Below are 26,233 nucleotides of genomic sequence, written 5' to 3'. Positions count from 1 at the left end.
GCTACCTTAGTTAATTGAGTCCCTAAAACCACAGGGTGTCATTGTGTGCTGGCACCACCGCATGCTTTAAGAAATACTGTGGTGGAGAACCTGTGTTTACCTGTTCATTTTTATAATGAGTAAAGTAATAAATCAGGGTCAAAATGACAAGTTGTTATGCAAATGAGGAAACCTGTTCGTTCTTTGAAACAGTAATATTATGAATAAGGCTTTTGACAGAAAGAAATTACTGTAACCAAGCCACTACTGTGTACAAAGGACCCTATTCACCAATCTTAAGGACTGTTTAATTTCATGTTTTTTAAAGACCTAGTTTAATTTGATCAAGTCTGCAGTTCACAAAACATTTTAGGTTGGGTTTATCTTGTCTTAGTCTTCTTTTTCAAAGCACTGTTTTAACTAAGAGAATGTTTATAAACATGCTGCAAAAACAGTCCTATAATGTTTTGTGACTAAAGTCAACAAACTGCGAAGGGAGACTACAGTATAGCAGAAGTGATTTTTCCTTTAAATACATTCTTGGTCCAGAAATGCATGATTTATAATAAAACCCTCGACATTAATTTAAATGGATAGAGGGGCTTTGGAGGATAATGAATATTCTAGTCATATTGCTATAGCAAAAAGTTTTGTATTACCCTATAGAATTAACTAATTTTGCTTCATAAATTCAAATGAAACCTGCTGAATAATGATACGTTAACATAGTATATGTAATTTTCCACATACTTTTGAAACATTGAAAAAACGTGACATTTCAAACTCTAACATGAAATACTGTACTGCTGTTATGGCTTTTGCAATAAAATGTTGTAGTTTCTTTGATTAAATGATGTTAAATGAAAGATCTAAATTAGGTTCATGTAGATTTTATTTAATTACTGTAAAAACCAGTGTATAAGCTACACCGGTGTATAAGTCGCCCCCCTTTTTGAGACAACAATTTCAGGAAAAAAGCCTATAGGTCACACCAGTGTATAAGTCGCTCCCCCCTTTGTTGGACCCCCTAAAATACCTAGAAAAGAGACTTATACAAAGTTTTTTACAGTATGTCTCAATTGTCTAAAATTGTAGGTGATGCAACACTTTTGGTGAGAGCTGTATATGCAATGCAGAAGTACAAGCAGCTTTCCGAGAGCCTGCAAGAAGCTTTGATATGAGAGTGTCAGGTTAGCTTCAAAAATGACAGGCTGAAATCAATTGAAAGATATTTCTTAGTCTGTGTCAGCTCATCAAAGAAAGTCAATCTCACACAACAGAGGGGCACGGGGTGATGGGAAAAGGCTTTGCTTGATAAGGTACAGCTAGCTCTGGAGGAGTCGGAATGAAAAAGCTTTTGTCTAAGATGAGGGTTTACAGGGCTATGGCTGGTCTTTGATTTTAGCTATTGTTTAATTCATGGTATATGTTAACCGATAAAAAAAAGTATGTTGATTGATCACTTCAAGTCTTCTGTTGCTACAGAGACTTTTATTGAATCTGTGAGCATTTGTCTATTGTGTGAAAAAAAGATATTGTAGGTTTTTTTTTAGCAATGCAATATAAACAATAATTTGCAAAAAATGATCACTTTTGTAGTGTACTTTGTAATATTTACACAGGGCATTTATTCAATAAATATGTACATATTAGTTACCAAGTATCTGCCTGGCATAGTATTTTAAAGAATGATGCACACTGGCATTAAGTTGTATTTCTACTGAATGCGTGTGTATGGACACTCATTTAAAGCTCTCAATGCAGACTGAATTGCTGTAACTCCGGAGGCCAGAATTAGTGTATTATACACCTAGGTACGTTTTTGCTACATGTCTAAAAAGCCAACTCCGGTCAAATGCTGAGCAATAATGTACCCACAATGATGTAGTGTTGCTTCCATGTGAACTGTTTAGCTTGTGAAATGAAATGTTCAGCCTGCATGTTTAGAGCTATTAGTAAACAGCAACTGCCAGCCTGAAAATGCACCTCAAATATGTTTAGGTACTTGCCTTTTAAAAAAAATCTGTACTGATATATAATTGAAATCAAGCTCTCTGCCTGTTGTTGATTCATGATATAATATACCTCAGTACCATGCTGCCTCCCTGTCTTTTTTTAGCCTACAGTCAATATCTCATGATACAGGGTCAGGAATTAGTCTTCATTCTTGTATTACATGTATATGAAAGCTGTGGTTTAATTAACCTGTTCAGAAGCGTATAGATGAAGTCTTTAGTATCTATCAAAAGGTACACAGTCTTTAGTACACAGCCTTTTAATGAGAGAATTGTAATCAATGTAGTGGTCAAGCAGGCTTTGAATAGTGGTGGGTTTTAAAGTACAGCAAACCTTTATCCAAGATGCCAGGGCAGCAGTTCTATAGTGAAGGTTGACATGAGTCTAATTTACCATGTGTCATGAACTCTGGATACTATAGTAACGGTGCTCTCTTGTCTGCTTTTTCTTGCTGCCACTATGGAAGCGAAGTTTTCCGCTCCTGCAGGAAGCACAGTTATGGTAATGAAATGGTTTACTCTAATCGACATTCACTTGTTCCTCCACATCTTTGCCCTCCTCTTTCTTTCCTTTTGTATCTCATTGTACTTTTTCTTGTTTCTTTATTTTTCTTGTTCTCTTAACCCATTCTGTATTTCATGTATCATTTTGGTGATGAATTTTGGGGCTACAAAAAGAAGCCAGATTTGTAAGATTACACATAGGCCTTTATGTTAATCCACAGCGCAAGGATAGCATAACAAGCACAGGAAATGTGAGCCTCATTTCCACTTAAACATGCCTTAGCTACTCCGTCACAGTCAAAGAATGTTGCACTTTGGGGGTAAGGGAGCAGTAAGTCTCCTTACCTGTCTAATTCATGGCCAAAGAAATATACACCAGTTACACTAAATGTTGGTGTTTTTGAGATGTGTACAATACCATACAGCTTAAGACCACCAAACTCATTTCATGTTGAATTTGAACACTGGGCGTTATTTTTAAGGCCATTTGAAATGAATAGAATATAAAGTGCTTGCACATTGTAATGTTATAGTCAGGAGCCATTGTTTCCCTGATATATATTGTGAGATAGCAGGGAGGGGGTTAAAATCCTTCCCTGCTAAAAACCTTGTGAGAATGCACATTTGGGTGTTATGGGGTTTAATTGGGTAATTATTTTTTTTTTTTTCCAGTCATAGAACCGCCGAGCTCGAACTACTGTAGTCACCCCCAGTCGGGCCAGGATCTCTGCTTTTAACTTTGGATAGTTGCAAGCCGCTTCTCTGTCTAGGTCAACATAGGCTTTCTGCGCCTCCCCACACAGGAACGGCGCTAGTATGATCGCCCACTCTGCTGGGGCCCATTTCTCACGCTCGGCGGTTCGCTCAAAGACCCTTAAGTAGCCTTCTATGTCGTCGTCGGGGGTCATCTTGGATAGCACCTGGCTGGGTCCAGTTTGTCGATGAGTCCCCAGGGTTTTCAGGACGAGTTCCTGGAACTGTAGCTGTTGATGCTGCATAGCTGTCAGCAACTGCTGCACTGTAGCGGTGAGCTCACTAGCGACTCCTGCCGCAGCTCCGTTGGCTCCCGCTGGCCAAGCAGCATCTTCCTTATCATGGGTGTTCACTGGAAACATCCTGACCACTGTGTGCAACAAAGGGCCCCACTTCTGGTACCATATGTCAACTTGTTGCTTGCCACACAGGCTCTCACGGGTTCTTCTCCCTTCTGAATCACGACCCAACACACAGGATTCTACTGAAACAGCGCTCACGCGCACTTTTAATAAACACCAAATGAAATAAACACAAAACAAACACCTAGCTCCTATTTGGAGCACTCACTAAACATAAACAGGAACCTAACTATCACGCAGGACGGCTAAACCGTTTACCTGCCACAAACATTCAAAAACACACCCTTACACAATACCTCAATACGACTGCTCACTCACACAGTCGGGCTCTTCTCTCAGCAGCAGCCTGGAACAGACTGGCTGCCTCTCTTAAATACCCTGCACCTGGCTCCAATTTACAATTACCACCAGGTGCAGGGGATTACTAAATAAAACAATTACCCAATTAAACCCCATAACACCCAAATGATTTTAACCCCCTCCCTGCTATCTCACAATATATATATATATATATATATATATATATATATATATATATATATATATATATATAATGGTTATGTAATATTATACTGTTGAATATATGAGATACTTATATACTGTCTTTATCTTCAGAGCATCATTATGGACAACAGCTTACTCAAAAAAGACAGCTTTAAACAGTATTTATAATGATATTGATAAGTCAAAGAATCTTGAATTTGGTATCACTGGTTACTGCTTAGGCATGAATTTAAATCCAATGTCCTGTAATCTATCCTAACCATTCATTCTCATTATACTTTTTCATTACAGTTCCTCACATTTTATTAAAACTGGCTTTTCCTTTCCTTAGACTCAGAGACCACAGAAGACGAGGCAGCTGAGCCTCAGATAGGCATGGCAACAAAAGAAGGACCCCGTGGTCCTCAGGACCAGGCTGTTCACAGAGTGCCTGCAGGTAATTGGAAGAATTTGAATTAATTGTTATGTTGCAATTTTAGCAAAACCAATTTACATCAAAGTTTATTAAATGTGTAGTTGACACTTTTCCATATCTATCCAACTCTGCTAACCAATTCATAAAACATAGCCATTTCACAATTCCATTAGCCACATACAGTAGGTCTGAAATGTGCAGTGTTGAAAGAAATACATGTTTAGCAGACATTAAATGAAGGTCTCATTGTCTTAGGATTATCTATTTGCACTTGCACTTCCTCTGCAGTGTCTTCTGGGTCAAAGCATGGAACTGGCTGAAAGCATGTCAGTCAATAGGGGAAGCAGCTGATTGCTTATTAACAGGAAAGAAGACAGTGAGGGGTGGGGGGCAATTTCACTCTCCAGGTGAAATGACCCAGGAAGTATGTAGCTTGTAAACAGGGCTTTTCTTTTTTATAGTGTAGTACCAGATCATTTTTAACATGACCTGTTTGCTTTAGTGTAACATTTTTAAAGAGCAAGTAGTATAGAATCACTTTTTTTATTTAAAAAAAACAAACAAACAAACAACATTCCCTTACATTTTATGATATTTGCTATTGGAATTTGCAGCTGTTGTGATTTTTGGTCTTTTTACATTATGCATTGCATAGCATATGAAACCTAATAAAGCACTTTGGCCAGGCATTGTAGAATTAAACCAGTTTGTTCTGACAAGTACAATGAAAAGAGCAGTTAATACAAGGTGGCTTTAAAGTAACACGAATTCAGTTGACGTAACAAGAATCTGCAGCAAAAATTGCAGAAGCTCAACATTCAAAGAACAAAATAATGTAACTGAGGGAGTCAAATTTTGAAATGAAAGTCTACGATAAACTGAAGAGACGCTAGTGATAGCCATGGAGACAACGTCTTCCCTCCATACCAGAACTAGGACCGAAAAGATTCTAAAAGTTCCATTGATGTTGACGCTGGACAATTTAAACCATTAAAAAAAAACCAGATTACACTGGGAAAAACCAGTAAAACTTTATATTCAAGCAACGACACTCGGAATGATTGCAAATATCCATGAAAAGGTCAGGGAACAAAAATAGTTTTAAAAGATAATTGAAGCTCCTTCCTGTGTGTTTTGGGTGTGTATAAATGGGTATAGGTGGAAACCTCTGTGCTATGATAATATGTATTTGTTCTAATGGTGTGTATAATGGACATTTTCTATCTACTTAATTATAAACATGTGTTTTTGTTTTTAGGCAATTTGGACCTGATGAAGGACACCACCCCTGAAACAACGCCCGCTTCAGGTTGGAGCGGGTCCCGGGCGGACAGCTGGGCGGGAAGCCAGAACACTGTGGTGGAGAAGGAGCTGTCTGGCGTGGGTTCGAGAGTCACTGTTTCCACGCAGAAGGATGCTTTCTCCAAGCCTTCCAGGCAAGCTAATGCGCGGGAGCTGCCCGGCATCCAGATCAGGCATCTAGGGGTCGAGCCTCTGATTCGGGCGTCCCGCGCCAATCTGTCCCGGCCAGTCTGGGGGTCCGAGGAAAGTCTGTCTTTAGGTAGCGATTACTACGGTAGCACTTTCAGTCTCTATAGAGGAAGGACTTTTTCTATACCCCTGTAAGTAAAATAAAAAAAAAAAACAACACGAAAAAGAAATAAACGCTAAGCTACAGTGCACCCTTGCTATAATACTCCCTTGTAATTTGTTTCATATATTTATAATTTTCACCTTTTGAAATAGCTCTGCCCGTCAGGAGCAACTCTTAAATCAGAGGAGAGGGATAGAAAAGTGAATTAATAACATGAGAATTATTCTCAACTATTGAACAGAAGGTACAATGAATTGGACCCATTTTGCAACTGCAGTAATGACATCTACTGTATTAGAAATGGTTACCTACCTACATAGACTTCCATGTCCATTTGTATTAGGAAGAGAGACACATTTCAGTTATAGAATACACCAATCAAAAAAAGAAAATGCTTATACAGTGGTAAGGTCTCTTTGTATAATGGGCAGCTGGGTATGACTGGGTAATATCAGAGTTATCTTAGCTAATGACATTACCAATTTCTTCAAACTAAGCTTACTGAAAGCACATAGACCAATAATAAAGAAAGGCAACAATGCAACCTTATTAGGGTTTTTAAAAAACAATGCTTGAATGAAAGAATTCCCTCTCTCTCTGTAACTCCACCGTAAAGCACAAAATAACTGAATCTACACTCCAGTGCTATAGCCAGGGTCCACTGTGCAAGTCTATATTGAATCCTGATCCTTCCATCCCTCATTTTACCTTTCCCCCTACAAACGCTAAACTGTAAAATCACTTCTTTGTTTTGTTAAAACTCACTTTTTTATTTTATTGTCGTTTTTATTAATTTATTTTTTTTAAACTTAAAAATTTCCAAACCGGCCTACGTTTTAAGGAAGCACAATTTAATTTAACTTTATTCGACTATTAACTTAAAGATGGCAATGCCATTTAATATGTGGATACTAGTCACAGTCTAGCTAAATGTCAGTACACAGTGCTTACATTGTACTTGGAATGTGCCGATCTTTGTTGTCAATGAAGTATCATCCCCACTTTGGATAGTACAGTGATGTACAGTTATGGTTCTGTGTGAAGCAAATATGTTTCATTGAATCTATTACCAACTGTAGTAAGCGGTCCATTTAGAATTATTTGTAAGGATGTCTACTGAATTGTACAGTTTAAACTTATTTGTTGTGCCAAATTCTCCAAAGTTATATTCACACAATAACATTTCATTTAAACTATACATTAAATAAACAATACATTAAAACTGTTTAAATAATAAGGAAATGTACTTAATTAATTTAGCTACTGTTTAGTTTAAATGCTTAGTGAATAGCGTTTAAATAAGAACATTTGAAATTTCTAAGGACGAGAAGTCCTTTGCTAGTACAGCATTTGCCATATCTAATGGAATGTTATTCTACATGGCAGATTCAGTTATATTAGCTTCAGTTATATTAGCTTATAGTCATAACGTTGTCTGTAGCCCGGAGTAGCATAGCTTGACATTCCTATTCGACTAGAACTTATAATAACAACAGGCCGTCTTGTAGTAACTTAGTACTATATAGCAAAAAAAAAAAAAAAAGTTAAAATATCGGAATCTACAATAACCCACCCATCACAAATAATTATATCACTTTAATGGTATTACCAATGGTGTATGTATATATATATATATATATATATATATATATATATATATATATATATATATATATATATATATATATATTATATTATTCCATTTACCCGTACCATTTTACCATTGAAAAAAATTACTCAAAGTATTCAAAGTTCAGTGGTTACCATTAGAATATGTTTGTATGTGATGGTCTTATTCTTCACAGTAACTTAAGTTGAGGGTCGAAATCTCAACTGGTGACAGAAGCGCTCGTGGAAAATAAGTGTTCTTCATGTGCGGTAAAAAGATTAATAGTTAATTTTTTTTTTCTTTAATGACAAAGTGTGAAATTTAATCAGCCACTGCCTTCTGAATTATTATGCGTAAGATCCTCCGGTTCAATATCTTTAACGTTTATTTAAATCGAGCCAACAGACGGACGGGTGTCGTTTTTGTATAGAAATTGATCATCCTCCAGGTTTTTCAGTTCTTTCTCTTCCTCTTATTTTGAGTTCACACTTTCCTTTGACCTCCTTTCTTCACCGTTCATTCCCTGATAATTTCAGTTCTGGCCCACACACCAACATAAGGGAAAAAAAGGTATTGCACTACTGTAGACTATATTAAGACCATACACGAAGAAATACAAACTGAATGTCACACATTCATCCATATCTTGGAATAAAACATAAAAAAAATGTCCACTAGACAAACATTTCTCTGTCTACAGAGCAGTAGTGATTTTTATAATTGTGGTGTCTGTTGTTTATGAGATTCCCCTGCTGGCCAGGTTTCAATGGTTCCTTACTGTCACCATTGGCTCTTATTGATATGTTGCTTCAGGGATTTGAACACATGTTCAATATAGTACAGAGTGAATGAAAATGAAAGGAAAATCAAATAAATACAGAACTAAAGAGAGAATGTTTGTCTGGTGGACTAAAAAGGTTTTATTCTAAATTAAAATCATTAAGCTGGTGAAGGCATAGTATTTATTGATGTTTTGTCATATACACCATACCATTTATAATAAGTGGTGGGAATTCAAATAAAAGGACACACTTTTTGAATTCCAAGCAATCCCTGCTTAATCATATGAAGAGGCTTATTCCATCCCTTCTTCATATGGTATCTGCCACATATTGTAAAGTGTAGAAGTAAATTATTCATAAAGGGATAGCATGTCTGGAAATAAATAACACTCTGATGCATTTAGACCACATGCTAATGCTTTTTGAATAAGACCCTGTGTATATGTTATTTCAGAACTGCTTCCCATAAACAGATAAGAAATCAGTTTTTACACAGACCCATCTGTTCAATACCATTTTGCATTTTCAGTTGGTGTGTGTGGTGTCATCGACCCCTTTGGTTTACCATTGATTGTTCTGCATGCTGTAGACTTAGAGGGTGGTAAAGTTTTCTGCATGTTGAACTCTGCAAGCTTCTTTTTGCATGGTGTTGTTTTTCTGTTTTTTTAAAAACACTTTTTTTTTTTTTTTTTTTTAATTTTGGTATTAAATGTGACTCATAACCAAAAACATATGTCTGTTTATGATACAGGCCTGACTAAGGCAGAAACAGGGATTCATTTAATGTCAGTTAAATATGAGGGTCTGGAATTGAATAAAGCCCCCCTAGCTGTCACTTCACAGGTTCAAGGATAGCTCAGGATTAGGAATTAAAACACCCTGAATATATACAGGATAGGCTGGCCCTAGAGAATATAATGTCTGTGAAAAGGGAGGGTCTTGCAACCATTAAAACAGGTATATTTCATATCAGGCATAGCACAGGGATGATTTTAGCACAAGTTAAAGATGAGGGACTTTTACAATAGTGAAGATACGTAGACTCTAGGGGGCATTGTCTCCCTCAAAGTGAATTCCCCTAGAGTGCTTTCAGCTAAGTACTACTGCCATTTAAATTTTAATATAGAAGCTTTGTACTTTATCCAACAATTATCTGTGATTCTATGAAAACAAGTAATAAGTTGCAGTGCAACGTTATTTTTTTTCTGTCTTTTTTTTTTTTCAATTTTGGTAACCATGTTGAGAATCAGTAGAAAACTATTGAGAGATAGAAGTCCTTAGATCTAAATAAATATTTCTTGGAGTGAAAGAAAGAAAGACAAAGGTCTTCTTAAAATTCAAGCACCACCTAACAAAATATTTAAAGCGCTGTTTTATATCATGTTTTCAAGGCCTCTTTTTAGACAATTTTGATTTGCACCTCAGGAAGCTTGCTAGTACTGCATGCCTGTTTGTTCTTGCACGCCTTGTGTGTTTCAGCACTGCCTTGATTGTACTGTTCATGCAGTAAACTAGTAATGAATTAGCTTTCTGGTGGAATTCTGGCCTAATTCAGGACCTGTTCAGTTCTGTTGGAAGGATTAGGATAATGATTCTTTTCAATCAAATACAATACCAAATATCAGGTCTTAGACCTAACCCCACCTCCCTACATGGTTGATATTTGATAACTTTAGTTGGGTGGCAGTGAGTCCTCTTTGTGGTTGTAAACATAACTGCAGATATTCCCACAGTATGGCAAACGTCCTAAAAACAGTTTGAAATGGTAGTTCCTTGTGAAAAAGAATAGTTACGTACCGTGTTGCTCAACCAAAAGCCAACTTACCAGACCACTGGCTGCACAGCCTCCTGTCCGTCAGTTTTAACTGATGTGCCTACAGCTTTTAAATACTAGACCAGCCATCTCTTTAGTCTTCAGTGCTCATGGACGGCTCCACTTTTCTAATTAATTTGCACTTCTGCCTCCCAGCCAACTTTAAAAGTACCCTGACTGCCAGTCCTAACTAACAAGCAGCCCCATCCTTATCTTAAACTCTGAAAACTCAGAAGCTCACAGCCCTGATCTGACAAATTATAATAGTCTGCTCTCATTTCTAACAAAAGGCAATTTCCCTTCCCTTCCCAGCCAGCATGGTCTTTAATTAGCAGGCCAACCTACTTTCAGTCCCAAGCTCGTACTACTTAACCACTGGCTTCCCAAAAACTGGGCTCCACCACCACCCAGACCTCAGAGCTAACAGAAAGTTTCCCTTAATCACCTTTTTTCAGAAGCCTTTGTGGAGACGTTTTGAGGGAAGACAATGGCTGCCAAGCCACTGAGCTGGAGCAGAAACGGGACCTTGGGTCCCTAAGATACCCCCCTTCCCGATCCCAAGTTCTTCCACTTCCCTCTCCTAAAATTGGCCAGAGGTCTAGCTCCAATCCCATACCCAGCCGTTCTGGGTCAGCCCCAGCCACCCCCTTGACCCCCCGCAAGAAAATTGTGACCCCTGTTGAATACCTGGATATAGTACCTGCAGAATTTGAGGACAAGATCAAGCAGCCTAAATCCTCCGCACTGTCCCAAACCAGCACCCAGGATTCCCGTCCACAGACACCACTGAGCGAATACTCCCGGAAGGACTTAACGCTCCGGCCCTCCCCCAAACTGGCCCGGGCAAGCTCTAAGATCTTTGAGAAGGTGCGCTACTTTGAGGAACGGCGGCGCAGTATTGACCAGCATGAGGGTTCCATCTCGGGGCGCTCCTGGGCCGGGTTCCACCGGACACGCTCCTTTGATCAGTCAGATGACGAGAAGAGCAGGACGGGAATCTCCCGAGAGAGCTCCAGGGAAGATCTGAGGGAGGCACTCAGGGCTGAAGCAGCTCAGCGAAGGTCCATATTTAAGCAGAAGGCTTCTTCTTTTGATGAAAAGCCTCGCTACAGTCACAAGATCCAAGATATCGAGAACAAGTTCACCGAAGAGCTCCAGCGCATCAAGAAAGTGGTAGGCAAGCCCAATTTAAGCAAATCCTTCTCCACAGAGCAGATCTCACATAGGAGCAAGAGATCACCTATGAAAAAGCTGGAGCCAATTCCTCCTGAGGTTCTTCAGAAGCTGCAAGACAGAGAGAGGATCCAGCAGCGACAACGACAACAGCAGCAACAGCAGCAGCAGCAGCAACAGCAACTCCAGAAACAACAGGAACAACTACAACAACAACTGCTTCAACAGCAGCAGCAGCAGCAACAGCTGAGCTCTAAGAAACCTTTAGTGAGGGGCCTAGCAACAGTCAACCAATCGCCAAGAGAAGGGGATGTGTCACATTCTGATTTAACCAATCGTCCCTCTGTGACTAAAGAGGCAAGGGGAATCAGTCCCCACAAAGAGTTACCCAAGGGATTGGTCCCAGTGAAAACACTGCAGAAGAAGAGGGAAGAGCCAACACTACCACAGCACCTTCCAATGGAAGTAGAGGAGACCAAGACAACACAGCTTCCTGTACAGCGGATTGTGCAAAAACCTGCTAGTCTATTGGTTCAGAAAGAAGCCGTACGGCTGCCCACACAAGCTCCTCCAATGGTTTCTAAACTTACACGAACCCCCAAAGAAGCCGCCCAGCTTCAAGAACTACCAACACAAGCGCCTGCAATGGCTTCCAGGTTCACACGAGTCCCCTCCCCCAGCCCCTTGCCAGATAAAATGGAGGACGAGAAGATGGAAGTTGAGGAGAGCTCTGCACAGCCAGCTCCCAGGCCAGGTGTGCCCCGGATTGTGGTAGAGGCGGAGGCAGGTGGTGGATGCGCAGGTCTGGAGCCTGACAAAAAGAAAAAATCCAGTGTGGCAAAGGAAGGAAAGACCCAGAGGAGCAGAGGGAATGGTCGTCGAACTCGTCCAATATCCACAGATATGGAGTTAGGTAAGTCTTGTCTTTATATTATTTTAGTGAAAGACTGAATTGCCTTTCAGTGCAAGGGAGGTATAGAACAAAAATAAAAATGGGACCTTTCATTTGTTTTATATAAAATCCATGTCAGCAGGCATTGTAACAAAGCATGTGGTCTGTATCATTGATATGATCAAATGTTCATTTTTACTGGTAACACTACAACACTGCTAATGGGATTTCACTGTTAGAATCATAGACTACAGCTATGTACTACATACAATATTTCAAAGTATGCTAATTATAATGAAGAAACCAAAAAAGTACCAATATGTCAACCATATTGGGTCATTGGTCAATTTCAGGGCCACTCACACCTTTAGCAGACAGTGTTTACATAAGAATGCAAACATGATGTCACAATCTCAAATGGTCTCTTAGATATGAGGCTTTGACAGTGCTGAAATTTCACCAAGAAGATGCCACAAGATCCCTATATTGCAGCCATATTAGGTAACAGGTCAAAAGTGAGGGTTACCGTTAGTTTTTTTCCTGTTTTCATTTCATTGAAAATATGCAGTCTGTTGACTACATGGTAATGTATGAGCATATGTCCTATAAGTGAAAGCTAACCATGTTACCCCTTATTTACATGGTAAATAGCAAATAATTAAGGTCCTGTGAAAATCACAGATTATTATTTTTTTTTAAATTCACAGCAGTGTCACGGGTATTGCATTTCACAGAATGTGCATGGAACTATTTAATAAATTACGTGTACAGTTTTTTTTTTTTTTTTTTAAACCACAAATAGAGAGAAAAGCACTGGCATCATCACAATTACAATAGATTGTGAAACTAACAGCCTGTAGGTAAAGTGTATCTGCAAGGACAGCTTTCAGTTCTACATCAGGTGCATGTTCTCCATTTAGGCCTTGCAAAACAAGTACAATGTGTAACCCACACTGATCTTGGGCATCAGTCGACTCGTCAGAGACCACTGACAAGAAACCAGACTGTTTTACCAATTCCATAATCTCCTGCTCGTGATGCTCGGCAACTAAGTATTGACGTCTCAGCTGAACTGATGAAGGAATCACTCCACCATTTGCTACACTCAGTCTGAAGAATGAACGTAACTTTTGGTTGTCCAATTTTTCAAAAGGGATATTTGCACAAACAAATTCCCGTCAGGTCAAAATTGAATGTGCTTCGTGCTTCCCAGTTTTCAGTGGACTTTTGGAACATGTGAAGTCCCTGTTTTTTGTTTCTTTTGCGAGTAAAATAGTCGTGGTACTACTCTGGATTTCTGCCTTTCTCTTTCGCTGAATATTTGAATCTAAATGCCTGTCAATGGATGATTTTCAGTAGTTATCTACAGTAACGTACAGAAGTGTATTACCTCCGTCGCAGTGTAAAACTCCTGCTGGATACTGCTTTACATGATCTGCTGCAGACACATTTTTAGCCTTTTTAGAGACATCCATTTACAGTGTGTAGTATTTTAATCATACAGTCATACAGCAGAGCTGTATAGTGTAGTTAATGTGATTTTGTTTTGTATGAAATACAAATAATAATGATGGCATTTATTTTTATTTCTTAAGAATATCGAAAAAATTGCGGTATTGGGCTAATTTCACAATTTCCGCACAGTCTGTGAAATTGTGATTTACACAGGGCCTTAATTATACTGTATTTAGCAGATCATTTCAAGATAAAATGCACTCTATAACTGGAATTTCTTTGTATTTTTCGGCAGAGTCCTCAGATGATTCATACATGTCAGCTGAAGAAGACCCATTGGAGTCCCCTGTGTTTGAGGTTCCTCTACAGGACATAGTTGCACAGGCTGGCACAGAGGTGCTGCTCAAATGTATCATCACTGGCAATCCGCTCCCAGATGGCAAGTTACTCCTGTGTGCTTCTCACTTTCCTTTTCCACGCAGCTGCTCATTTACTCTTTAATAATTCATATGGAAACTTCTAGGATGACTCAAATATGTTATGACTTATTGACCCAGCATTGCTTATGACTTTTTGTTTTCCCCGTATTGGCTCAGATTTAATGTTTATCAATATGTAATATACTGTGTATAACAATAAATGGGCTGCAGTGAATTACAAGGTTACTCTTTCGTAATGAGATGCTGCTGATGTTATAAATTGACTGTAAAACGAAAATGAACTGTAAAACAAACAAAAAAATTGAATAACTATCAGAGTCTCTAGCCTCTCCTTCATATTTTGGGTATCCTACTAGGATGTCTTCACAAAGTTATCAAACTTCTTGGTTGTAATAATAATATTCTTGCTGATGAACGTGTGGGAGTTTCAAAAACCACTTTAGGTATCAGCTGGATCCAATATAGGGCTTATAAAACTGTTTATGTGAATGAACAGACCACTTGCAAGTTATGGTGGTCAAGCAATCCTATTTTTTTAAATGTTTGATAACTGGCCTAGTACTGTGCCATACCCATTTCATAGCTGGGAAAAATAAAAACAGGCATCTGAGAAAAGCATGGGTTGGGTTTCCCACAACCAACAACTTTATGTGATGCAGTTCACTTAACTACTGATCATCTTAAAAGCCACTACCAATCATCCTGATTTCTCACCAAGAAATAGAACCAATTTAAATGCAGTGCTGTTGATTTTTTTCCCACCAGCAACTTGGAAACATGGCAACATCCCTGTAAGGAGCAGCCCTAGCCATCTGGTTAAAGTGGAAGGAGAGAGGCACACCCTGCTGATTAAGTGGGTGAAAGCTGGTGATGCCGGACAGTACTGCGTTAGCGCTGTCAACGAAGTGGGCAAGGCTTCCTGCAGCGCCACTTTGACAGTTAAATCAGGTGGGTGAATGTGTCAAAGGATTGGTGGCCAGCCAGGGGCAGGGTAGTAAAAACAGCTAGGGTAGTAAAGACATCTGTTATTACCAAACATAGGGAAACCTTCTATGAGACTGCTATCCATTGGTATTCTGTTCATCGCACAGCATCACAGAGTTTAGATTTTTTAAATAGTGCCCTTGTTTGGTTATGATTTATCTCCTTCAGTCTCTTCCGCCAAATTTATTTTATAAACAACATTCTCCTGTCAGCCTTGCTCTCTCTTTCACACACAAGATCATTCCTGCTGAGACTGTAAGAATGCTTAATATTTCAATATAGCTTAGTTGGTTGTTTCCATGGCAAATACAGTTTCAGGTTAAATTCATATCACTGTGTGTGTGTGTGTGTGTGTGTGTGTGTGTGTCTATCTATCTATCTATCTATCTATCTATATATATATATATATATATATATATATATATATATATATATATATATATACACACACACACACACATGTAATGTGTATGCTGACCTTATGCTGAATTGCAAAATTCAACATACAGCTATTTTTATGTTATTTTCAAGAACTTTACACACTCAGTAAAATTTGAGAATACATACATATTACAGCTCATATCTTTTATATATATATATGACGGCGACTGGAGTTAAGCATCCCTAGCCACAGTTTGACTGACTGGTTTTGAGTGAGGGTGTTCTTTTGATCCAGCTGATGACAGAAATGTGGAGCAATTGTGTCTTTCCTGTTGATTTGTTCTACAGTAGCTGCAAATTGAGCCTTCATTATTGTGTCCTGTCACAGACAAATAAGTTCCCTTGTCTGAAGACCAGTATGTTTAAGTAGCTTTTTATGTTATCAGATTAGTTATAGGTTAGAATGTCTTTGTGTGGATTGAGTTAAAATTTAATTCACAGTTAAGCACTTCAATATTCCATCGGGCATCTAAACAAAATAGAAGCCCGCTAGATCTGGAAGCTGACTGGCTATTCGCACCCAATCGTTTTATATATATATATCCACAATATATATATATATATATATATATATATATATATATATATATATATATATATATTATATTCAGATATAAGAAGAAGGAATAACAAGAACAAAAAACTTTAAACTTGTAAGAATTATCAGGACTGCAGTAAAAATAACAACTTGGAATAAAATACAATTATCTGAACACTCAAAGATGTTAATAATGCAAGCAATTAAATATATCCTAGTCTGATTTAATCTCCCACAGACTTTTTAATTAAACTAAATGTGCTGTACCATCAATTTTGATTAGCTATCATGGGCTTTATATTATTCCTTCTGGGATGACAGTCCTAAATGGGGTTATGGCATATGTGCATGCTTTCTATTATTTTAACGGTATCCCAAACTCATCCAGTTACAATGAAACTGAACTATTAGTTTCTCAGGCTATTCAGGTTTTTCTTTGTAAAACTTCAAGGTGTGCGCAGTTAATAAATTACAACATTTAAAGGGATTGCGGCACTCGGCTTTGCATTGTGATTGACTTGGAATGCAATGAACATTCACAACAACACCTTAACATGTCTTATGGCTTCCATAACACAAGTAATTGGAATTGTGAGTTAATGACTGTTGATTTGTTGCATGAATGCTGTATATGTTCAGAACTGTTTGCCCAAATTTAACAAAAGCATGCGTAGACATTTTCTACTGAAATTCTTCCACATATTGTGCATGCAGCTGTAGAGTGCTGACACTCAGTTGACTGAGCTATTGATGGCCTCCACTTTCTCATTTTATTGAAAGTTATTTAGGACTGGCACTGCAGGTCTTGGTTACCTTCTGTTTCATGACATGTATACTACTGACATGGCCTAAATTGGGTTACACCATCTCCATAATATTAGGCAAGAATAAATTATGAAGAAGAGCATCCACTACAAAATGATAGTCAAAGACAATGCAGCAACCCAATGGTACTGTTATAAAGGGGCAATAGAAGCACAAAGGCATTGCGAGAGGGTGTGTGGGTGATTCACTTATAACGCAGGATTCAGAGACTGTCTTTGGGATGCCACACAGGCACACAAGATTTATTATTGTGTTTGTTTTATTTCTTTGGATCCCTCAAGGCTACTACCAATGTCCTATTGTAAGTGGCTCTGCATATAATGCACATTTCCTAACCTACCTTTGTAAAGCGCTTTTTGATGGCACTACATAAAAATAAAGAATACCACTGTGTGAAATATGTTTCAGAACCATTGCTAGTAATGAAGTTTGCTAAAGGTTCAGCTTGCATTTCTTCAGAGTAATATAAAGGTATTGCAGTGGTATTTTCACAACTTGTTTGTAAGGGGTGTTCTTAAATAGTAGATTATTAGAACACCATAAGGAATGTGTCATTGCTGAGTCAGTGGTTAATATTGAAGTGGGATAATGGTGTTCTTTCATTTTAGGAAAATATTTTAATTGCTTAAGGGGGTATATCTGGATTTTTTGGGTTCTGTGTTTAGATTTGAGACATTTCTAAATAATATCTAAGAACAAAAGTAGTATAAGTATTCTGAAAGCTTCTCGAATATTCCATGTGATTATATACTTGTGGACACAGCCTGAGAGAAAGAGTTGTTTTACCTTATTAGGGCACTGGAGGCTCAGCATATTTATAGCAGCCTTTCTTCTCTGCAATTATTGGAGTCTGTTTTATGTCCAAGTGGAAGATGATCTATGTCTGGGCACTCAGACCATATATTTGTTTTTCATAGCGTATTTCATAGTTCTGGTTCTGAAACATTTAAATCTTGTAATGCAGGGTTCCTTTTTTTTCAGGGTTTTATTTTTTTGTCATTTTGGTATTGTTTTTTTCTTTCTAAATTCTACATTTTGTTAATGTGTGTTTAAGTAGTAACAACTTGTACAACTTACAACTGAAACAGTGACATCTGTGTTTTTAACTTTTACAATAGCCAGACTGAGTAAACAAACCACTTTTCACTTCCAGACACACAATTAAACAATGGCAGCGTTTACATGCACAAGTCATAACAGTTTGCCTCATGACGTGTTTGCTATATTTTTCAGGAAATGCGTTCATAATGCAGTTCTGATTTAGGAAAAAATCGGCTGCACCAATACAGATTGCTCAATTCATAGTCATTTAAGGGAGGGGATATTTAAATATCAGTGTCTGTTTATAAGTAGGAAAAGAATGACTCTGAATATCGTGAGGAGAGCTTCGTGCGTTGCCATAAAAACATTTAACAAGAGAAATTAATTCATGTGTTGTCGCGCACATTCTGAATTAAGCCGTACATTAACTATTTGTTTATCTGGTTATCTTTCCAACAGACACGCTCAAGAACACGCACACACACACACACACACACACACACAATTATATAACATATAATTTCTACTAAGTTTTACTACTTTGAATTTATTTGTGTTTGTGTTTGTGGAAGATCTAAAAGTTCCATTTCATTAACACTAGAACTGCCTTTTACAAACATGTTTTTATTTTGAATAAATATTTCACTTGAAGCTAGCCACAGAGCTTCAGCAGAAACATTTTGATCACAATACTGCAAAGCTGCAGGCTGCAGCAGCTGAACCTTGATTCTGTGCTGAGAGTGGCACACACGCAAGATAAATCATATGTTACTTTCGTTTTAGATTAAAAACTACTTTTGTTTTCACAGTTTTGTATGTTTACACCTCTTACACACTTTGAAGTAGTGCTTTATATGTGGTAAGTTAGAAAATAACCGCTTTTCTGTTTTAGGCCGGGGGGGGGGGGGGGGGGGGGGGGGGGGCAAATAGTGGTATAAGTAGAAATCACAATCATAATAGGATAGTAACTACCTTTGCAAAATAACAACCCTACTCAACGACATGGTTTCATTATCTTAAAGTACATGTGAATAAGACCGGCAGAAATTATAGTGATGGATAGCCAAGACTGGGACCAGTTAACTTGTCTGTTGAGCTGAGTGGAGTTATTATTTCTAGACATTGTAGATATAAAATACTTCAATTATGTCTTTTCCAATATCTTTAAGTACAAGGTGAAGCATTTTCATTGGATCTTGAGAATATGTACAGTATATAAAATATATCACAAATGTATCTTCAGGTGAGACTTGAAAACTGAAGGTAAAGAAAGTCAAAATGTTACTCTTGTTTTATTTCTTTGGATTCCTCAGGGCTATTACTACATATTATACAACAGAGTAGTTATGGATGATAGAAAACTTTTAAACCCTGAAATCAAAACCTCTAATGATGCATGTACAGTATATATTTAACACTGCAAAATGATAAGGGAGCAGTGAAAATGGTACAGTGCTGGACAATATAGTTTAAACTTTTAGAGACTGCACCTTTAAAGCAGAGATAATTCATAAGTGGGAGGGAAAGAGCAATAAAGGAGCTGAGAGAGAGAACAAAGAAGGAATGGAGTGCATTGTTGTAGACACAGTTACTTTTTAAAAAATAGTCTAGAACAGAAAAATGCCTGCATCTCCTTTAGAACAGTTGGAGAGTTAGGGAGAGGGAGATTTGGGACTGTAGTCTCCGAGCAGGACCTCCAAAGGATACCGGTATGAAAACAGACAAGCAAACACAACTGCTAGTGTGATTCCCCTCATGAAATCAGCCTGCTTTTGGTACCAACCTTTCCTGCGGTTCTCAACGGCAAGTACTGAGGAAGTTTTATGGTCCAATAGAATTCTTTACTGATAACATGTGCTTTAGTTTGACATGCTTGATAACAAGCTGAGATATGGGGTTGGTTGAGGGTACTGGAAAGCACAAACTCTGCAGTAGCTCAGTGTCCAAGACAGATAAGAAACTGGAAAAAGCTGAGCAAATGTAAACCTACCTCTGGCTTTTTCATTTGTGTTTAGGTTGCAGCTTTATCAAAAGGTCCTTGCTGAGTTTTAAACAGACATGCTGTCGGATTTTTGCTTGGACAAGCGTTTTTTTTTAAATATATATATATATATATATATATATATACTATATTATATAAACAGGGAATACTGCAAGATTTCAGTTTGCTCTAGGCAAAATAAGCTGTTATTTTGATTTGGGATTCTGCTAGGTACTATGCGTTAGCCAAAGGTTAATGGATGCAAATTGAGTTCTGCTAATTTTTTGACAGCTGTGTTATAGGAATAGTACCAAAGATGTTCTGAGCTAATGAAATAAGGGATCATATTTTGTAAAGGGGCAATGTGATGTAGCAATTGCTCAAATGGGGTTTAATTCTTCTCCATCTTAATGATAGACCCTTATTTTTTATTATTCTTGTAAAAATTGATTATGTAAATCTTTATTATTTATATATACATAATAGGTAGAACAGAAATAACATGTTTTACCTTCAAGTTAGAGAGTCTCGAGCTCGGAGCCTGCACCTTCACTGTGTCTAGTTCCTAAAAAAAAAAAAAAAATTTTTTTACACACACACACACACACACACACACACATACACACACACACACACACACACACACACACACACACACACATATATATATATATATATATATATATATATATATATATATATATATATATATATATAATATATAGCAATGTTTGATATATATATACCTAACTTTTATGTATTAAACAAACAACTATAAAAACATAATGTTTTCATCATAGTCCTGGGGCGACTCGTGACTACATAAATAGAGATATTTAACTATATAACGGACAAAATTGGAGTAGTATATATCTCTCATATATATATATATATATTATATATATCTATATCTATATATATAATATATATATATATATCATAATATATGTATATGGTCCTAAATGGAGGGTAATTGTTTTGTATTTCATAAACAGCATTACATAATATTGTACAGTACAAAGTAAAGCATGACCATGCATTTAAATATGGAGAAATTAATGATTATGCAATGCTCTACAAAAATAGGTAAATGTAGGCAATCATTTTTACAGGGTGGTTAGAAAGCCAAAAGGGGCCAGCAATGGTAGAGAAAAAGTATTACTCTCAAAGCACTTTAATTAGTAGTGACCACAAGATGCACACTCCATTGTCCACTGTGACCTATAGGGGGTGCTACAAGTCCCTAATTTACAGAATGTTGCTTTAACAAGCATCTGCGCAGTGTAAAAGTAGCTGTAGTGCTCTAATATGTTAGTCCTCTCCAGCACAGACAACATGCTGACCTTGGAACAATGAACTCAACTTGTACGCCTTTATTATTTCAACAAGAGCAAGTGTAACTGAAGCAAAAGGAAACTGCATGATGGAAGTAAGCAACTCCTACAGTACCTAGAGAGCAACTGCTTTGTCTAGTATATCCAAGTTTCTTTCAGTATAATAGTAGTAAATAAATGCTAGAATATGTAAGGAAGTCTCTGCTTAAATCTTAGCTATACAGTACAATTAAATTGTTTTTATTTATTTGTTGTATAAGATTCGAGCTTCTAACCATTGATTGTGCCAATTTGGGTATTTTATTTTCTACAGTAAAAAGCAAAATTGTTTCTAGTAATTTCCTTTCAGCCATAAAAGCTAATTTGTGTTTCATTTGCTTCTGCTCAGCTAAGAGTGTTGTCCCTCTGGTGATTGTAATGAATCATTCCCTTGGCTCTGTGTCTTGCCATAAACAGTAATTTATAGTAAACTTGTATTAAACACCATCTGGAAAAAACAAGCACATTTTTGTAGTGAGTCTGTAAAATGGGATGCAAATGACCTACTGGCTCAGTACTACAAGCCAGCACAGGTTTTAAAACAGTTTGCTAGACCAGAGTATGTGTATTTCCCATGTTAAATGACCTGCATATATGTTTATACAGTTCTAATCACAATGGAGTCGGTACCACTAAATAGGCTCACATGCATATACATCATAAAATAGAAACATATTTCTTAAATGAAAGATACCAATGCAAATGCTTTAAACACTTCTTATAGAATTACGATATTTAAGTTTAGTTTGTACAGCTGCTTTAAGCATAAACGTCATCATGAAAGCAAGGTTTGGATTACAGACCAGATCAGACTGTTCGAATTAATAAATAAGAGTCTGCCAAATCATAAATAAGCATCTTGAATATTTTATTTTGGTGCTGGAGTATTCTGAAGTTGTTTCTTACTCATTTTCGAATTAAAAATATTTTTTTTTGTTCAGACAAAAATCATGTTAATGAGTAAATTTAGAGTAAATAGCTTTCCAAATAAATTTAGCCCGATGTTATGTAGTGGACATTAACATTACCTCAAATCGAAAGCAAGTCAATTATTTTGGAGAGTTTCTGGGGCAAATCAAGAACCGTTTAGGTGAATGCTTGGCCTCCAGCTCCTAGGTTGGACACCCCTTACTTAACGTCTCACTTTGTCCACCATCAGATCCTTCCCAGGACCAGCGGACCACCCTGAGTGTCCCCCTGGACTTCAGCAGCCCCATCACTTCCGATGAGGAGTACCTCAGCCCGCTGGAGGAAGCTGAGTTTGGAGTTCCATCGTTCCGGGAGCCTGACACCATGAGGATACCTGACATCCCAGAACCCAAGAGCATTGTTGAAACACGCTTCAAGGAGCCGCCCTCTTTTGAGGTCAGTTACCCCACATAGACCTCTTGCCCAATAAATATATTGCTGTCCCTAATAGAAGAACCTTTTTTTTTTTTAATGAGCAATGTGTCCCACAAGTGCAGCAATATCACCCAGACACAGCTTTATTACAATTCAGTTTTACCTATACACTAGATGTTGTTAAGGAAGTGATCATTCTGTTTGTTGAGGATTTTTAGATAATGTTACATATAATGTGCATTACATTTAAAAAAATGAATTAACTGTGCATTGTTTTCACATTTCTTCGCCTTTACTGCCGACCTGTTGCACAAATAATAGGATTTTAATGTTCTTTCAACAAATCAGCTCAAAATAAATGCATTACTTTAAAAAGTGAATGCTCCAGTACTCCAGAAGTAAACACTGAAAGTATGAACCCTTCTTATACGGAAACTAGGCAGCAGGGCATCTAAGCAGATACTAGAAGGCCTTAGAGAGTACAATCCTGGATATAGATATTTATTGAACTAACATGTGTTTGTTGCTTTTGACAGGTATCCCTGAGTGACCAGACAGTTATAGAAGGTCAGGATGTCAGCCTGTCAGTTCAAATTCAAGGAGAACCCAAGCCCATGATTTACTGGTAGGGCTTCCTTTAGTTTTTGTGACGTTTCTGGTGTCGGTCACAGAGGCTCTGCCTGCGATGGGGAACTTTGGTTTGGAGCACAGATCTTGGCAGGGGACGCATAGGGAGCTTCTGCTGACCTGTTAGGCAAACTGGCAAGGGATGGCTTTTCATATAGTACTCCTGAGTGCATTTCAAATAAGAGAGAAAATAATTAATTGTGTACAAAAAAAAGTATTGTATTGCTCTCTTTGCCTTTGTACTTGCTTCAAAATAGGTCCCCATATTTATTTGGAAATTAAACATGAGTGTAGCATTGGGGGTGAGGAGACATTGTACAACTGTGAGACATGCCCCCTAGCCAGTCCTGGTTTCAACTACCCCCACGCCGTTATGCTGATCCCAAACTATATACCACCTGGAAGTCTCACTCAGCAGATGCAGGCTAGCCTTTACATTTTGTGCCATGAATACTGTCCCATCCTCATTGCTCTAGTGGACTCCCCTAATATGAGCCCTGAAACAGGAACGCCCTATGACCAGGCATTTCTGTCAAATAGCATTGGAGTAAAGAACAGAGGAGCTAGTTGGAGCTTTATGCTATATTATATTTCACTGTATTTTTATTGTGTTTTTTAATTTATTTTTTAGAATTAGAAGCTTTGGCCATTGAAGAGCCCCCGTAATCTAAAAGTTGTGGACTCTCAAATATGTATATAATATTTAGTTAAGAGACCTTGCTATTTAGGGGGCAATACTGCTTTATAACAAATTCCACAGCATAAAAGGCAGGCTTATAACAAGGGAGCTCTGCATATAAGGTAAGGTGGGGTTCAGAACAATATAGGGGGCCAAAATAATGTCTACACCAGTATTTATCTGCCTCTAGGCTTAAGAACAGACAGACGATAAAGACTGACAGTCGTCATTGTGTGACTGAAGCAGAGGGCGGGTCCTTTGAGCTGAAAATCACTGCAGCCGAGAAGTCGGACGCTGGAGTTTATACCTGTAAAGCAATTAACGAATATGGAACGAAGCAATGTGAAGGAAAACTGGAGCTCAAAGGTAAGGGCATTCCCACTGCTTGAAATACATCTCCCTGGTTATAAAAGGGGCCTTCTTCCATTCTATTCAGTGTTACATCAGCCTTTTCTTTTATTATATCAATATGTATTTAATGTTTTGTTGGCAAGCCTCAGTCCCACATCTCCATTTGCAACTCTCCCTCATTACACCTCTGTAAAGTCAGCATTACTTTATTTTTCTAACTCATTTTAACATTTCAAGGTTCTATTTTAAAGCAAATTATCAAAGGGGGTTAAAATAGTTTGATGAGAACTAGCAAGGAAATACCCGGAACAAAGTTTAACGGCTCCTTCCGACACCTAAATTGTTTCCTGCTAGTGTCGTGCTCCCTCATTAGGGCATGTTGACAGTTAATTGTCATGTACTGTACTTTACAGTTTAACCCTTTGCTGCCCTGTGTCCAGTATATTTGACATTGCAAAAATAGCCATTAAATAGGTATACAGTAGGTAGGGCCCGTCACTAAGTCAGATAGCGAAATAGAGGGTGCTTTGTATTAGGGTGTTGTGTTATTCCCAGAAGAAAATGTACCTTTGTTTTTGCTCTTGCCCTTAAACTCCAGTACAGTGTGATACCATGGAATGAGATCATTACATATCGTTACTGCAAAGCTGAATATATAGAGAACTGATAATGCTATTATTCTGAAACAGGATTACCTCATTCTTTAAGTAATTGAGAGTACAGGGGATATAAGGAGAAGCCTATTCATCTGTCCATCAGTACATCACAGATATATTTGTACAGGAACATACATTGTATGTAGGTCACGATGATCTACTTTTTTTATAATAGTATTAGGTCGAATTTTAACGCTCAACATTGCATCACAATACAGTCAAGGTGTTTTGCTTTGAAAAGTGCACAAAATCCCAAATAATTCACTTAGCCTTTGTGCCATTCTTTTTGAGTAGTCTCTTCGATGAAACATAGAAATTGTTAGTTGTGGAAAAGGTTTTTCCACTTACAGGTGGTATCAGGCGGATATTTCCAGGTAAACAATAGGAAAGTGAACGAGCTGGATGGAAAACATATCTAACATCTTCCACCCTCGAATTTAAGTTTAACACATTCTCTGTAATAATTTTGATTAACTTTGTTTATCATTCCTGTAAAATGTAAAAAAAAAAAAGTAAGCTTTCATTTTAATAAGGACCTACAGGTCTTTCTGATTCCCTAAAAGTCAAGCAAGGCAAGTCTTGGATGTGATTGACATCTCTGCATTACTTACCTACATCCCAACCATGCACAGTCAGACACTGTCAATGAAGTAAATGGGAAGTTATCACCTTGAGTTACGATGCAGCCCATTGCACAATTAACAGCTTTTAATTATGTTTCAATGAACAACCTGAATCAAAATAAATGCTTACTTTGTATTGTATGTACATTATACATAGAATGTATGGTCTGTTGTGTTTCATAAAATTAGATGATGATGCGAGTCATGTCCTTAATCTCTAGTTTATCAGTTTTTTACCCTTTTTCACTCCGAATAATTTCTAAAGAGTTGATTCAGGACAAGGCTTATAGGGCTAAGGTCCTTTGTCATCATGTTGAACCCACCTGCCCAATACTGTAGAACAAATACTGGCGCTACATATATCTACACAGATGAGTAAATCCTCTAATCTTAATGGACTCTGTAAGTGTCTCCATTTCTGGTTAACAGCCTGTTTCACTACAGCAAGCTGTGTTAAGTTTGTAGCCACTCATATCAAGC

General features: G+C 37.7%; 1 protein-coding gene across 2 annotated transcripts in view; it reads left to right on the top strand.

The window, feature by feature from the left end:
• LOC121322745 (striated muscle preferentially expressed protein kinase-like) overlaps positions 1–26,233 on the top strand; it is a 115,583-nt gene that overhangs the window by 35,621 nt on the left and 53,729 nt on the right. For both annotated transcript variants that reach the window (XM_041263006.1, XM_041263007.1), the window contains exons 2-9: positions 4,449–4,553; positions 5,791–5,968; positions 10,786–12,416; positions 14,146–14,289; positions 15,056–15,238; positions 22,633–22,838; positions 23,354–23,442; positions 24,314–24,489. In XM_041263006.1, coding sequence (XP_041118940.1) covers positions 4,449–4,553; positions 5,791–5,968; positions 10,786–12,416; positions 14,146–14,289; positions 15,056–15,238; positions 22,633–22,838; positions 23,354–23,442; positions 24,314–24,489 — 2,712 coding nt within the window. The remainder of the gene's footprint in view (positions 1–4,448; positions 4,554–5,790; positions 5,969–10,785; positions 12,417–14,145; positions 14,290–15,055; positions 15,239–22,632; positions 22,839–23,353; positions 23,443–24,313; positions 24,490–26,233) is intronic.

This window comes from Polyodon spathula, chromosome 11 (genome assembly GCF_017654505.1).
Source record: "Polyodon spathula isolate WHYD16114869_AA chromosome 11, ASM1765450v1, whole genome shotgun sequence".
Lineage (NCBI taxonomy): Eukaryota > Metazoa > Chordata > Actinopteri > Acipenseriformes > Polyodontidae > Polyodon > Polyodon spathula.
Note: the sequence above shows the minus strand (reverse complement) of the source record. Positions and strands in the feature narration are given on the sequence as shown.